Below are 16,970 nucleotides of genomic sequence, written 5' to 3'. Positions count from 1 at the left end.
TGTCTCACTGTCCTGGTCCTGAGTTAGCACAGGGCAAACAGGGAAGTCTTCCCATAAAGAAGAAGGAAAAAAAAACTCACTCTGTGTTTGCATTGCTTTCCTCAGCGCAGTGACTGATGGAGGACCAGAAGCCACAGTGAGGAAAAGCACCAGAGTCGAGCACACTGTTCCCCCCACCTTTAAACATCAACACTCCAGTTAGACAAATAAGGCCTCAGCCCCCCATTGCCCTTTCCTTCACTGTGTTTGTGGTCTCTATAGGACGCAATTCACTAAACCTTGGGGATAAATCGCAAACTTTCTGTATGTAGGATGATTCATCTACTGTAGTCTCTGACTAAAGTGAAGTACTTTCAGGAGTAAAATGTGATTCATATGAAGCTACATTCAGTCAGAGGCAGGTCAGCTGCTAGAGTTCACCTCCTGACATTTGTCTGTTCAGAAGCCAAAGCTTTAATGGAGCTAACTCCCTCTAGAGGTGATAACACGAGATGCGGAGGATTTTCTCTTTCTACATCACTGCATCCCTGCAGCTCCAAATAAAGAACTGACCAGAGCGCTCCTAAATATGTCTGAATAAACAAACAAAATGCACCGCAGTTGCAGCGAGTGCAGCAACTTTAAACAAAAATGCGTGTCTTTGTGCAGAAGAAGCGAGACCAAACCTAAAAATACTGAATTGGAGTTTGACCAACTCCTGTTGTCCATGTGGATTTTTTAATTTCTCAGATTCCAGTGAACGTTTAAACCAAAGATGTTTCCTTTTTATGTCAGCATCGATTTTAACTGCAGTCAGTTTTAACTCGGGGGGGTGGGGGATTGATGGGATATCTAAGTGCAACCAGAAGTACAAACCCAACCAAATGATGAGGAGAGAAGGTCTCTCTCTGACTCTCTCTCTCTCTCTCTCTCTCTCTCTCTCTCTCTCTCTCTCTCTCTCTCACGCGGGGGGCATGCCCTCTAAATAAACTTTAGAGCTCATACGGGGGGGAGAGCGAGTCATCAGCAGCAGCAGCAGGCGAGAGGACAGTGAATGAGTCCTGCAGGCAAAGCAGAAAAGCGCTGAAAAGTGCGGAGATTGACTTTGGTTGCGGCTCAGTTTGCGGAGATCAGGAGGACACGCCAGGCACTCTACTTAGAGACCGTTTTTTGTGATTACTTTTGCTGATCCCTTTATGGGTTGTTTTTTTTTTTTGTATCTTTTATGTGTCTGCGCTTCATCTGATGCTGAGATGAAACCCTCTGCGCGCCTGGCTCATTAGTGTATACACACACACACACACTCCGGGACGCACGGCGCATCTCCACTGAGAGGAGTTCACTTTGGAGTTCAGCAAATGGATTAAAAGTGTCTGACTTGTGGAAAGTCGCGCTGATTTTTCTTGTCATCTGTTTTAAACTTTTCACCGATGTTTGGTTCCGTTCTGCTCCTTGTGCGCAACAGATGACAGTGAGGCGTTTTGGTGCGTTCGGGTGCGTTTTGAAGGGAATGGTCTTCATCGCTCCGAGGAGAACGGCTCACTGACTCAGTGTGGCGTTCTTGGCACATATGTGGACCCTATCCAGGATGTTACAGTCCAAACGGCCCAGGCATCATTGGGCCGCCGTACACTATCACCACCACATAACACCACATAGCTGGGCGTCCTGCTGTGTTTAGGAGTTATTTACGCTTCAGCTTTTGGCTTCTTTTTGTTGGAGAAAGAAGAAAACGTGAAGAAGAAATAATAATAAACCAAAACTATTAACAATAAGAGTCTCTTCTCTGGGCTACTATGCAATTACAACTGATCTCCTTTGTTTTGATCATCTTGCACTGCATGGATTACACTGGTTGTCAGCAGCACAGCAGCTCCAGGCACCGGACACATAAATGTGAGTAGATCCGCAGCTTTTTTTTATTTTCTTCCCTCACCTCACCATTAAACACAGTCTTGAAAGAATTAAAGAACGGCTACAGATTTAGTTCAAGTCCTTCCCAGATCTAGAAGTCTAGATCACTTGCACTCTGCAAAGTGTTTTATTTTGTAGAGAAAATTAAGCTTCTATTATTCATCTCTCTTTAAATGTTTTCATTGATATTATTTGTGCCTATGTGTAATCACCTTTTTATATAGTTGTAGCACAAACACATCCTCAACAACATCAAGGCAAAACAAATTTTAGAAGATATTTAGAGGTAGGTTTGGGGACCTTTGCTGTAAAAAATACTTTTAAAAAAGTGTAATTAACGTTGCAAACTAGAAATTTATTCTAAAATTTGTGATTTTTTTCTATTTTTATCCTTATTTTAAGGCTCATCTATAACTTTTTTTTTAACTCTTATTGGTCAGAACTGATTTTTATTAAGACTTAATTGGATCATTGCAGTAATTGTGGTGCCAGCCTCTGCGCAGCCGCCTCTGTGCGCCCTGGCTCTCCTGCGTCGCTCTCTAGCGGTCAGAGCGGCAGGTTTCAGGCGCAGATGTTTTAAAGCTCATCACTGAGAATATCCATGCCTTACTTCCCATATTTGGTGAGATCAGTGGACCTACTGCATTGTTTTTTTTTCTTATGAGACCCCCCACCCCACCCCACTCTCATGACGCTATGAAAAAAAAAGAATCAATAAAGTGTATTTTTCTGTTCTGCTCACCCACGCTTTATCACTGAGGGCCTCCAGATGTGCTCTGTGACTAACTCTGTTAGAGAAGAGCTATGATAAGTGGAATATTCCACGCATCACTTGCCAGCGTGTCTGAAAACTGTCTGTGATCTACAGTAATAGTCTCTTGGAGTGGTGTTTTTATCCGTGCCACCTGGGAATGAGAGCTCTCGCTGTGTTTCTCTGGGTTTGGGATTTGAAACGCATAAAGAGCTCCGGTTTTCACTCTGAACGGTTTTGTTGCTGTCAGATTTACCCACTGCAACTAATAAGATTATTGTTCCCACTTAAACATGTGTTTGTAGTAGAACTTTTTGGCATTATTTGCTCTGTTTTTGGACTCTTCAAAGCATGCGGATTGCACACAGTTGAAGAGGTGAAAGCAGGGAGGTTTGATAAGAACAATCTTGGTTTGTTTCTTTTTCTTTTTTTTTTTACTGAAAACAGCTTTTACAGTTTTGTGAAATGATAGATTCTAGGTCACAGATCAATTTGCAAAATTATACAGTAAAATGTTTGCAGAGGGAATAGATAAATAAATAAAAATAAAGGCCCAGCATTCTTTTAAGGAATGCAAATCCCTGCCACCTTCAATGTCTGAGATTTAAACTAAAATAATTCTGTTGAAAAATGACAAACGTTGTTATGCTGGATCTCATTCAATATTATGAGATCAGTTAGCGCTCAGAATAGGTGTTGGGGTTGACTCTCAGCCACTGCCACACCAGATTTAAGCTCAGTATCTGTAAAATTGACAGAGTTGTAGCCTTTTTCGTGTTGGCTAAGGTTGGTTAGCTGTAGTGGCCATCGTGAATTGAGTTGACTTCAAAATTTAGATGTAATAACAGTAATAACTTAGGGTTTTATAGCTCTGTTCCAAAGGTTATGGAGGTTGACAGAAAGTAGACCTATGTCTGAGAATTCACATTTCTGAGATTGTGTGTATTGGTGGAGGAGCTCTGACAGGTAGTTAGGGGCCAATGCATTGAGGATTTGTAGGTGAGAAGAAGGATTCTGTAGGTTATATGGGATTTGACAGACAGCCTGTGGAGTTTTACAAGAGTGAGAGTGACATGTTGGTAAGACTTAGATGGTGTTAGAAGCCAAGGAGCTGAGTTCTGCCCATACTGGAGCCTGTCCAGGGCTTTGTTGGAAACCCCACACAAGACCTCATTTCGATATTCTAGACTGGTTGTAACAAAGTTTCTGCTACAGAGCTGGCTAAAGATGGCCGGAGTCTTACAATGTTCTTCAGGTGGATGAAAGTGTGGAGTCCAGAATGATACCCGGGTTGCAAACATCTTAGGATGGTGGGATGGGGCAGCCATCAATCTCATTAACTAAGAATCCAATTTTTCTGGCCTTGGGTGGGGGCACAACCAGGAGCTATGTTCTGTTACCATTGGGCTTGAATAGGTTTGATAATATTCTGGTCTTGATTACGTTCAAACAGTTGACATGATTTTGGGAGAGGTGAGTGGAAGATTTGGTACTGAGATACAGTTGTGTATCATCAGTATAGAAATGAAAGCATAGACCAAGGAGGAGTATGTAGATACGGAATAGAAAGTGTCCGAGAACCAAACCTTGATGTGCATCCAATGATTACTTCCTTTTATTAAATTCCATCAGGTGGTTCATGAAATATTTTGCTAACACGGCAGACAAATGCACACAGGCACATACACACAGCCCCAGGCAAAAACATTATTGCCCACCTCTCACTTTTTTGTCAGCAAGCGGCAACTAAAGTGATTTGTAATGTTGCAAGGAGATGAGATGGCAGTGATGTAGCATTCTTTTATTTTTGCGTAAAATGATGACCACCACCACCCACACCACCCCACTGGCTCAGGAAGATTAATTTCTGTTCTTCTAAGAATCCAAACTTCCTCCGAGGATCCAGATATCTAACCGTTTATATCCGGGAGGATGATGGAAGGATTAGTTGGTGTACAGTACAGACTTTAGAGAGAGATAAAGGAGGGTGGAAGGGGCAAAAGTGAATGAGTTTTGGGGGGAGGGTCAATGACCATTCAGTCAACAGACCAGAATTACCATGACACAGATGGAGCCCAAGCCCCAAACTTCCTGTGTGATGATGCCTCCGAAAGAAATGTAGGTCTAGGTACAGACAGTGTATCATACAGGATTTCCCATCACAGAATCCACAGCATCTAGCTTTTTCCAGTTTTCTTTTGCTTTATTCATCATTTCCCATTAATCATTTGTTTTCTGTGCTTGAAAATCTGTTTATGTCACATCTGATTCTGTTGATGCATTACGCAAGACGCCACTATCCATCTGAGGTTTTGTTGGTACAAAGTGAAAGGGCAGGGCTGAATTCCTGCATCTGAGGTTTCTGTGAATCAGGGGCAGCTTGGCAGGAACACGTGTGGGCAAACGGACAACACTTGTAAAGACGGTCAGGATATTTCAAACAAAGCATCTATGATCTATGGTTAACTGGCAGCTGAACCCTGAACTGAGCAACACTGCGAGTGTGAGCCAATGAGATGCCAAGACAGGAGAGGAAAACCAAATTCCTGCGTGCTTGGGTTGTTTTTAATCTACCTACCATATGTGACAAGTGTAACATTTTTGAAACACTTTTGGGAAAGGCAAACTAACGCGGTTGGACCGATATATAAAAATAAGGGACATGTCTTGTGGTTATTCAGTGTTTACTGTTGCACCATCAGTTGCAAATGTGTCTGACACATGCTGAGTTTACTTTCACAAACACAAGAACTTTGCACCACATTTAACTTTAGATTATATTTGCAACAGCAGTGGTGCAAAAGCTGTTGCTTCATTTACAGATTAAAAAAATATACAGTGAATCTCTAAAAGCAGCATGAAAATAAAAAAACATCTTCTCTGAACTTCCGAACAGCAGACGATTTATCCCTATGTCTGCTGGTTGTCAAAGGACGGTTGACCAGTTTTTTTTTTTTGTTACTTCTGTTTAAACTCTAAATAGAATCAAGAACAGAACAATAATAACAAGAGTTTTTATAAAATAAGTCAAGTTTCTGTAATTATTATCTGCAGCCAGGAAAACCAGGCAGCAATATATTGTCGGTGTGTGTGGGTGTGTGTGACTGTCTGTTACCAAAATATCTCATGACAATTGGACAGAATTTAATAACACTCTCAGAAAGTGTGAAAAATGAAATGTGCATCTATTACTGATTACCTTTTAGGGTCAACCCAATTAAAAAATGTCTATAACTCTGTCAGTTTAACAGATACTAAGCTAAAGTTTGGTGTGATTGTAGCTGATAGTCCTCCCCACCACACACTGCAAGAGTTAACAAATGACTCAAGATCTTTGCCTAAAAAATTGGCATGCAGGTGGCAGGCGATATGCATTCCTTCCTTTTATTTATTAATGACATTCTAATATCTGTTGTATTAGCGTAATGAGTTATTAGCCCATGACTCAAATGGACAACAATTTTTTTTTTCCTGTTCTAAATAGCATTTTAAAATAACCTCAGTTTGAAGAAACAGAGTTCAGTTCTGGTCAGATTGATGACCCAACAATTAGTCCAATCAGGGCGAAGGTTAGAGTTACAAACATTTCAAAGCAGTTCAAGCATATACAGTTTCAAACCTTAACTCTGGTGTTGTTGGGTTTTTTTTTTAAAAAACTATTATTCTGGCAAAAATGTGATATTTTTGCAGGAAGTGCCGCAGGTTACACCAGAAGTACCACAGCAAACTGCTGCTGCTGCTGTCAATTTCCTCTTGCAAACAACCAAATAATTCCTAGCAAATACCATGTAAATAACCAAGCTGTCACACAAATTGTGACAGCTACTAACTTTGAAATATAATGTTCTCTGAAATATCTGACAGAAACATGTAAGACGGGAATAAAGTATGTCAACATTAAGGAAGAGCTGCAGTTTTTTGTAAACTCATCGTTTCTGTGCTTACTGTCTAACCTAATGATTTGTTTTACTTGATCCTGTTGAGTGTAGATATACTTCATGTTGCAGCTGACTTTAACTTGTAGTTTTAGACTCTCGGTTGAAGAGAAAACAACTCAGGAAACAATTACTGTCACAACAATTGTTCAGAAGTTTCATCGTGGATACTGTTTATCAGTTGTGACCTCTAAAACTTCTATGCGATGTCACCACAAAACAGCAGAAGTTATACTTTCCAAGGCAGAAATGATGCAGTCAAACTGATTACCTTGAATGGAGGCATTATCCCAGGAAGTTTTATGCAGGTGGCCCCAGGTTTGAGTCTCAATTAAGAATTTTTGTCTGTGTTTCCATTTATAAACAGGTCAATAATTAAAAATACCTAGTTAGTTTCACACACTATAAAAATGAACAACTACTGTTAAATAACAGATCAAATTAAAAAACTAGCATTTCTTGAAGGAATGCATATTCCCCGCTGCCTTTCATGTCAAAGTTTTAAACTAAAATCATTTTGTGCAGAGAAATGACAAAGCTTTAATTTTGGTCAAACCCTGGAAATAATAATCTCCCGCAGTATTGCAAAACCTCAAGAGATCTGTTAGAGCTCTGAGTATGTGATGGGAATGACTTAGCTATTACTACATCAAATCTTAGCCCTGTATCTGTAAAACTGACTGAGTTGCGGCCAACAGCTTGAATTATATTGACTCCAGAGGTGAATCAGTTGTATATGTACATCCAATGATTATTTCCTGAAAGTTTTATTAAAATCCATCCAGTGATTCGTGAGAGATTTTGATAAATTGTGAGACAAACACACACACAGACACAAGAAAAACATTACTGCCTACCTTTCTCCTTTCTGCAATGGGTGATGAAGATTACTCATAGTAATGAAAAGAGGTGCACTGTGGCTGATTAAATATTGGGACAATAACGCTATTTCCTAAATGTTGGAGAAATGTCCTAACATTTCAGTGGTGATAGTGAAAGTCCTCTGCTCCTGTCAACAGTGATGACTGGTGCGAGCTCAGGATGCCAGCAGGGGGGCTGCCTGACCTGCTCGGACTATAACGGCTGTCTGTCCTGCAAGCCGCGCTTCTTCATGCATCTGGAGAGGATCGGGATGAAGCAGATTGGGGTGTGCATGACCTCTTGTCCTCCTGGCCTTTACGGCACTCGTTCCCCAGAGAGAAACACCTGCACGAGTGAGTCACAGCGAGCTTTTGTTTACAGCAGAATGATGACAGCATGTTGATGAAAATATTCTTTTCACTGAAAACTTTCCCACTTAAATTGACCCTTTATTTAAAGAGAGTCGTATTAGTTACTCATAGAAAAGTCTGTAAAGTTCTGTCTCTTAGCAGAGAGACACAGATGTGTGTTTTACTAACAGGTGACAAGCAGAAGTACACAAATGTCTCCAACACATTTGTCAAAATGTCCTCTCTCCATAAACACTTCTTTACAAGCAACTCTTTTAAAATCAGCTCTAACTTGGCATTCGGAAAACATGTCCTCAGATAACTTCTCCCGATCAGGGTTTAATTAGAGCAGGTGTTAAGCTGCTCATCACACCCAGCAGGAAACTTGGGCTGAATTAAACTGCGTAAATAAACACTGGTGCTGTGTCTGTGCTTCTCTGTCAGAGTGCAGGCCGGAGTGCGACTCCTGCTTTAACAAGAACTTCTGCACGCGCTGCCGAGCAGGATTCTACCTTCACCTGGGCAAGTGCCAGGAGAGCTGCCCGGATGGCATGGTCCACAGCGACACGCAGAGGGAGTGTGTTCCCAGTGAGTGTCCTGGTTTCACCTCAGTCAGGAAAATGGTGTTTACCTCTTGCTGCCCCATATTTACCTCTAATAGCACAGGGCTCAGGTATATAACTGTGCTTGCAGGGTGCCCTGCAGAGTGTGAGTCGTGTGCGAGCAGTGAAACGTGCACACGATGCCGGCCGGGTCTTTACCAGCTGAGCGGAAGGTGTTACCACATCTGTCCAGACGACTATGAGCCAAATGACAAACTGATGGAGTGCACACTGCAAGGTAAGTTCACTGTGTGTGTGTGTGTGTGTGTGTGTGTGTGTGTGTGTGTTTGCTTGTGCTGTGTGTGTTTATTTGAGGCAAATGGTTGATTAGCCTAAAGGGATTGTCTGGCCATTTTTGAAGGGATGTTCTGTCTAATAGTTAGTACCTTATCAGCAATGACATTAGTCACAGAGCACAGAGTGTGGAGAAAGAGGCAAAAGACTTGGTCCAGGCTAGGATAATGGCTAACCAAATGGTAAAGTAAGGTACTAACTATTTTAAAGAACATCACTTAAGAAATGACCAGACTACCCCTTTAAAGCAATATTTCAGATCTTTTGAAGTGTGGGGTTAGTGGAAAGGATGTTAATAGTTATTATCTTGTTGCAAATAGCTTTTCGCATCACCTCAGTTTGGAGAAATATTGATTAGTTCTGACCAGACAGTCAAGTTAATAGATGAACAGCATTGTTAAAGTTTATAAAATAGCATGTGCATGAACCACTAGCAAATCATCTTGATGTTTTAAAACAGCATTCATGGGTACCTTATGTCATGAAATAGGGAGCAGTAGCGAGATTATAAAAATATGATTACCATTACATCCACTTGGCATGTTTGGTGTAGTGCAATACGCAGCATACTTGTTATTCAAAGTACCCTTCAATCCCTGCTAAAAAACAGCTTTTTAAAAACATTTTTGCCTAAATGCAGACCTAAAAGCATATATACACATTTACTTAACTTTCACTTTTAGGCCAAATTTAGTCAAATTTAAGCCTAGACATTATTTTTCCAAGAAACGTTCACATGGGAGCTCACACACCAGCATGTGCTCTGGGCAGACATCAATAAGAAGAGCAAAAAGGGATTAACGTTTTGACTTTTTGGATCAATGGTGCAAGGTGGCAGCTGCACCCCTTGCGCCACTGATCCAGATCTGGTGCCTATGAGAGCATTAATCTATTTTGGTCCGCTCGGATTAGCCATTAGTTCTTTAATTTGATCAGAATTAAATTCTGTTTCTCCAAACTGAGGTTGTTCAAAGAGTAATCTAAAGGATAATAATTCAGTTTTAACTGCAGAAAACATTACTCATGTGTCCCTCTTCTTTTCTGTGTTTCTGCTGTCAGTGCACTGCGAGGTGGGCGAGTGGAGCGATTGGAGCCTCTGCTCCAAGTCCGGCAGAACCTGCGGCTTCAAACGAGGCCAAGAGACCCGCACAAGGCAGGTCCTTCAGTACCCATCACCTTTTGGCAAACCCTGCCCAGAGATCTCTGAGATCAAGGATTGTCTGGTCAAAAGGAGGAAATGTCCAGGTAAAGAAACTCTACTTTAGCAACATAACTGGGTTTTTCTGCCCCAATCTCTGTCCAAGATGTGCCATATCCAGATTTAAGACGTTTTTGAGTCAGCGCATGAACTTAAACATAGCCATCGTGTTTGCATTATGTTTGTGACATATGGTATCATCTCAGCGCTTTATGAATGCCAGAGCAAGCAGCTCGTACAACCAGAGCAAGGCTGTCTTCCGCTCAGGACTGGGACTGTTTACTCAGAGGATTGTCATTGTGGCTGAAGTGAGGACAGTTGGATGGGGGGGCTTGTCAGACGGGGTTGCCTTTTTTATAAAATCTGGTGCCTGTAGTTCTTGTACGACTGCTTTGTGTTTTGCGTGCTGTGCGTGTGGTTATTGAGGTGGTTGGCGGCTACGGCTGGTTGTCTTTTTTTTTCGCAGAGGTTCTGAAGTGTTAAATGACAGACTGCAGACAGGGTAGGAGGCTCAGATCCAGCCCCCGGGGGCCTCACACTTACAGAACAAACACTGTGTTTGTATGGGTGTGCACAAGTGTGTGTGTGTGTGTGTGAGGGGTGGGTGGGGGGGTGATGCAGTTGACTGTGGAGCAAAAACAGTCAGCTCAACATCAACATCCTCCCCTTGGGAGGCACGAGGCGACCAGGGGATCAGTATTGGTTTATCCCCACAGCTGCCAACACACACACACACAATGACTCGCTCTGACACACACCCCAATCCAACACGTACGTGCACAATATTCCAGACAAAGATCGACGACTGCACAAATTCTCTCACACACCAAACACACATGTGCATGCAGACACACACATTCCAAATTAGTTTCCTTGAAGTAACCACCACCATGATGAAGTCTGTAAAAAGCCAGGAGCTGATGTGTGAGACAGACTCTGTCACAGATTCACTCACTTTCTGTCTGTATCTCGTCACTAATCCATTCCCCAAACCCATCACTACAACCACACACACAAGAAAATAAAGAAGCCCCATATAAGCTCTATGTTGGCCCTCCCTCCAGTTTGGAGTCAGCATTTTCTGATCAAACCAAAGTGACTTTGAAAAAAGGAAGGAAGGAATAAATCAAGGAATGAATGAAGGAAGGAAAGGAGGCTTGTGTGTATTTCTTATCATCTTTGCCCTTATTACCCAGTTGCTCGATCTCCAACAGACTCCACAATGAATGGAAGCTAATTATCTGTCTTGGCGCAGCCTCTCCTCTATGTTTACGCTATGCAAACGCTAAAGGGTCAGTGGCCCGACCTCAGAGAACCCCCCAGTAATCCTCCAACAGCCCCCGACACTGATACATCCTTCTTCCCATCCGTTTCCTTTCCTACTCTTTTGTATTATCTCCTTTTAGCTTCTCCTCCCCGGTCTGCACCGCATCTCCTCTTCCTTTACCTCTCAGAATATTGCTTTTTTTTTTCTTTCACAACCCTTTGCTCATTTATCTGTCTACCTGTTCAAACTTCTCTGACACTTTTCTTCTCCACTTCTTTGTACGGTTCTCACACTTCTTTTGTCGTAAACACAAACTCATGAGACTGTTTTTGTCATTTTGAAATCATTCACACTTTGCATCTTCACTGAGCTTTCTGCAGCTTTTTTTAAATTTAGGAGCTTTTGGTCTTACAACATAAATGGCTTTAAAATTGTTGCTCACAGCAACTTTAAAAATCATCAAAAGAATCTGACATTTGCATCAAATCTAGATTTATTTTCTTTACTTTAGTTTTACAATTAAATCTATACTAAAACAGTTTTAAGCTCCCCACGACCCAAAATGGAGAAGCAGGTGAAGAAAATGGATGGATGGATGGATGGATAAAACAGTTTTGTACTGAAAATGACAGATTCAGTATAGCTCACAGTAAACATCCAAATGTCACATAACACTTGAAATGTATCAGATCTTATTAATACCTATTTTACCTTACCTTACAGTGTAAGTGGTTTTCTTACACAACTCTAAACTGTGGGAGGCTTACAGAATTTACAATAAAAACACCTTAAACAAGATCACAAATAAAATGAATGAAAGTACGGTGTCATAAAGAAATGCATATTACTGCCAACTTTGCATACCAATTTTTTAAACAAACATGTTGTGTGAACAATAAGTTGTAAAAGTATAGATTGGGGATGACTCTCAGCTACTACCACACCACAGTTTAGCTCAATATCTGAAAAAATGACTGGCTTATCTGTCCAGTGGGATATTTTACTAACAGACTGACAAGCAAACACAAACAGACACTGGCGGTTACATTATCGCCTGCCTTTTATGACAGCGGAGGATAATTTGCAGGTCTAGGGAGTTATAGGAACACCAGTGCTACTGACAAAATCTGCACATTATGCAGTCTAAAAAATGTTTACACTCTCTCTCACTTACACACACACCCCACACACACACATCTTCATCTGCTCTCAGGTTAATGCTGATTAATTTGCCTTTTGATGGACCTACAGTTAATCATTCTGTCCCTGTAGCTGCACAAACCTCCTGCCCTCTGCCAAACCTGAACCCTCTGAACTCCCCTCCACACAGAAAAAGATACTAACAGATATCCATTACACACAGAAACATACAAGTTACCAAGCCTATAGGTGTGTGCATGTGTTACCCACTTCTAACATATCACCCCCCCTCCCTCCCTCCCTCCCTACAACCCCCTCCGACATCCTGGCAGCCATGCGGCAGGCATTCCAGTTGTGGGACAGCCCAAGGCCTTTAATCCCAGCCTGGCTCCCGCCAAAAGCTCCCTGAACGACACAACGCCTGCCACAGAGGATGTGCCACCATAAAAACACACACTTAGACAAACACTTCCTCTTACCCTCAGTGGCCCTCTGCTCTCAGTGTGTCTGCTACTCACCCTTTTATAGTCCGGTTCATTTGTTACTACCTGTAACCTTTGAAATTACTAAATTCTTTGTGTCAGATAAAAGTTTTATTGCATCACAGCTGTAGAGAAATAGCCAATTTGCTCTGATTTGGTCTTCCTAATATATAAAATTGGCAGACTCCCAAATAGCTGTTAACTCCCTGTTTTAGCTCTCCTGCTGTAGCCACCCAGGCATAAATTAATCAAACATGTTTTGCTTAAAGAAAAGCCTGCGTTACCAATAAGGTGCTTCAGACAGTTCAAGCTGAACTCGCATGCAAATCCCACTTCCTTCCCTTAATTTAGTCGCATGCATGAATTGGTGTAAAACATCGCAGGGGAGCCAGCTCTGTCGCTCAGCTCTTCACCACCGTCTTAAAGATAAGGGACACTCTTCCGATGACAATAATGTTCATAATATGGATAGAGAAGATAGATGGTTTGAACGAAGGGTGAGGGAAGTCTCATACATACCAACAGAGGAGAAGGTCTCCATGTTCAACTCTCAAACCATGGAACTTTGGATCCAATCCCCAGACACTTTTACACTAATTCACACCTTCATGCATGTGACCAAAACAATTATCATGTAGCTCAGGCTAACGAAGGCCCCAACAACCGTCAGGAAGGAGGAAAGGGAGAGTAATTTGCATGTGAGTTCAGCTTGTATACAGTAAGTAGAGCAACTCACTCCAGCTGAAAAGATTGGCACCCTAGACTTTTCATTTTGCATTGAAAAAGCTCCTTAGACAAGTACAAAAACATTGAAGAAAAAAAAAAAACTTAAGATTTGCTGTCTCCTGAATAACAGAATTTACACCAATATAGTTAATAAAATATCATCCATCCATCCATTTTCTTTACCTGCTTTTTCTTTTCCGGGTCTCTGGGTGCTGGTGCCGATCTCCAGCCTTCACTGTAAGAGGCGAGGGACACTCTGGACAGGTCGCAGGTCCATCACGGGGGACACATAGAGATAAACAACCATTCACACTCTCACCCACACCTAGGGACAATTTTAGAGTTACCAAATAACCTAACATGCACGTTTTGAACTGTGGGAGAAAAACGGAGTACCTGGAGTGTCATAAAACATCTTATAATAAAGGCTGGTTCTAAACAAAAAATCTAATCTATGGAAAGGGTGAAAAAACCTAAACATGAGTCGATTTAAAGCAGAAAAAAGGCTATTTGAGATGACTCATTGGTCTGTGAGCTTTATAATTACTGGAAAGATTTTCATACGTTGCTTCACAAGCCAGCTTCCCTTCAAGAGTCTCATTACTAAAATTATCTATGACAAGCTGACCATTTGGGAATGTGCTATATCTTTTGAAAACGTTCCAGGACCTCTAAAGGTGTCTTATTTAGAAAGCCGCTGTACACACATACGTCAACACACAGTTTACAGAAAGCCCATCGGAAACTGCTCCAACTAACCAAATGCGGGTTGCTTTAATAAACACTCCGCTAATCATCTCAGCGCTGGCATGGATTAGGTTTCTCCTCTGGCTCAACAAAAGCACTGGGGCTACAGTATGACTAATCCACTGAACTTGTAAATAGTTATGGTGTTAGGACAGAGAAAACAATGAGGGCGAAGGGAACTTCCTGTGTTTATAGAGCAAGGGGGCATACCCTGGATGAGTCAGTGGGCCAGATTACTCCATTCATCCATCCATTCATCCATAAAACCACCTCCTTTCACTATCACTGATAGGAGTTTGTTGTACTTAAAACACTCACTCTGATGCGGTCAATACATGGACCGCTGTGTCCGTACTGTGCTCCTGTGTTAGGAGCTATTTAAGGATATCTAGAAGATGATTAAGCAGCAGGCAGGGAGGGATTTGCATCACTTGTACAAAATGCTAAGGTCAGGCTCGGTTCTTGCTCTAACCAGAGACCTGCCTTGATTAATGCACATAAGGGGTGAGGTAAGGGGCCAAACATCAAGCAGACAGGGGAGAGAGACAGGGATCTCTGTGCCTACTGCCTACTTCAGCAGTTTCACAATCCCCACCCGGCCAGCCAGCCAGCCAGCAGCCGAGCGGGCCGTGCTGCTCCGTTCCACTCACATACGAGCAGCACCAGTACAACAACAGGAAAGGGCCTCCTCTGCTTTCACTCGCAGGTCCCGTCTCCAAGCTCCCTGAGGCTAGATCTTGTTATCATCATTAATAACTGTGGCTGGAGCTGAGATAAACCTTCAGCATTCCAAAACGCTCCGTTTTGTTTATGAGATGGTGTTGCAAGAGCAGATAAATTGGGGAGGGGAGGGGATTTAAAGGCTTTCTATTTTGGACAAAGGTCTGCTCATCACAGGCAACAGCTGAGTCACTGACAGGTCAGCTGCTGTTAGTTAGTGAGGAAACACTGACCCCTAGTGGTAAAAAGGCAACATTGCTTCAGAGATAAACGGACTCCAGTCTGTGATGTTTTAAGTCTCTTTTTAACACAAGTTATGGTTTGTTGAATTGATGGATCAATTGCTGCAGGTTTAGGGATTTAATTCTAATAATAATAATCAGATGGAACCAGTTACTAAGAAATTAAATCAATTATCAACTCAACAGAAGAACTAATATTTGTTTTGCCTTTCTTACTTTTATTTTCAGGAGGACGGAGAAAGACTGAGCGAAATGGGAAAAGGAATCGCAACAACCGCAAGGACAAGGAGAGCCAGGAGGTGCGGCGGGAGAGGAAGAGGGACAGGGAGGCGGCCGAACGTGAAGACTCTGATAACAGGAACAAAACGGAGCACAGGCACCGCCGAGGCCACGACACAGACACAGTGTCCCCCGAAGACAGAGCTGTGCAGTAGTGCTGGAATGGCCCCCCCACCACCTTCCTCTGATGTCCCCATCCTTCACAGCACCCCCTCCGACCCACCCTTCGCCTCCTTGAAGCCCCTCTTCACAGGGGTGTTGCTGCTACCTGTACAAAAGAATAGACTGTTTTTGCATCAGCATTACAGGGCACATTCAGCCACTTGTGACTTTAAATATGTCCCCTTATTTTTACCACCGTCGTGGTTAAAACTCCTGCACATCCACCGCTCAGAGTGTCTCATCTGAAAGAGACAGGACTGCAGAGACGTGTGGAGGACTGTCAGACAGACGGACTGAGACCTAACGTGCTTGTTCATATGGTTATTTAATGGGGCTCTGGTACAACATTGCGCATCTTGGGTTCTGAATGTAGATTTTCCAGCATTATGTAGAACAACTGTTTATTATTATTATTATTATTGTTGTTGTTGTTGTATCTGTTCTTTAGATCTCTTTGTCTGGCGCAAAATTTCCAAAGGAGAAGCTGAGAGAGAATCTTTGCTCTTCGTTTCCACCGTCATGCTGTAAATTAAGAGTCTGCTCCAACAGTGAAACATGTAGAGCCTGGGTGAAAGCTAATTTAATCCAGATAAGTGTTAAATCTTAACAGAGCGTTGGGTTTTCTTCTTGTGAAAGAAAAAAAAAATGTCATGGATTGAGTGCTTCGAATAAAACTCCTGAAACCAAAAACACCTTTATGTAAAATAAAACTGTAATGGTTTGTCTGCGTTTGGTGATTTGTTTTATTGCTCAACGCCAGAAGGCGAAGGTGTGTGTGTGAGTGTGTGTGTGTTCATGTGACTGTCTTTATCAAAATATCTCATGAACTGAGAACTTTTAATGAATCCAGCAGAAAGTAATCGCTAGATGTTTATTTTCAACTGATTACCTTTTGGTGTAAACTACATTCAAGATGGCTGCTGCAGCCAATTGACCTCATATCAAAAACAAAAAAACTGTAACTCCACTGATTTTACCTAAAATTTAATTTGGTTGTAGCTGAATCTGATCCCCATTGCATATTCAGAGCCTAACAGATTGCACAAGAGCTTTGTTTAAAATTTTGCCTTTAACTATTTGGGGCCAACGCTGTCTGTTAGCAAAATATCTCAACCGACTGGACAGATCTGAATTAAAATTTCAGCAAAGAACCATTTGGATGTACATCTACAGCTGATTAGCCTTTGGAGCCAATCTAATTCAAGATGGCCAACACAGCTGACTGACCTTAGTAAATACAAAGATGGCTGTAATTTATTCAGATTTTGAAAAATATTGAGCTAAAGTTCGACGTGGTAGTAGCTGAGAGTCATCCAGAGCA

General features: G+C 42.0%; 1 protein-coding gene across 1 annotated transcript; it reads left to right on the top strand.

Annotated features, from left to right (window-relative positions):
- The first annotated feature begins 978 nt into the window (after window positions 1–978).
- On the top strand, window positions 979–16,370 carry rspo3 (R-spondin 3). The gene is made up of 6 exons (XM_017409840.3): window positions 979–1,875; window positions 7,599–7,793; window positions 8,235–8,378; window positions 8,484–8,630; window positions 9,746–9,931; window positions 15,437–16,370. The coding sequence occupies exons 1-6, from the start codon at window positions 1,776–1,778 to the stop codon at window positions 15,640–15,642; spliced, it is 978 nt and encodes a 325-aa protein (XP_017265329.1). The 5' UTR covers window positions 979–1,775; the 3' UTR covers window positions 15,643–16,370.
- Window positions 16,371–16,970: the final 600 nt, after the last annotated feature.

Source organism: Kryptolebias marmoratus, linkage group LG16 (assembly GCF_001649575.2).
Source record: "Kryptolebias marmoratus isolate JLee-2015 linkage group LG16, ASM164957v2, whole genome shotgun sequence".
Lineage (NCBI taxonomy): Eukaryota > Metazoa > Chordata > Actinopteri > Cyprinodontiformes > Rivulidae > Kryptolebias > Kryptolebias marmoratus.
This window is presented reverse-complemented; position numbering and strand designations above follow the sequence as displayed.

Excerpts from the sequence above, each read along its gene's own strand:
- rspo3 (XM_017409840.3), top strand. The coding sequence starts at position 1,776 with ATGCAATTACAACTGATCTCCTTTGTTTTGATCATCTTGCACTGCATG. Across the intron at positions 7,794-8,234 it reads AGAGAGAAACACCTGCACGA|AGTGCAGGCCGGAGTGCGAC; the intron begins GTGAGTCACAGC and ends CTTCTCTGTCAG. Across the intron at positions 8,379-8,483 it reads GCAGAGGGAGTGTGTTCCCA|GGTGCCCTGCAGAGTGTGAG; the intron begins GTGAGTGTCCTG and ends CTGTGCTTGCAG.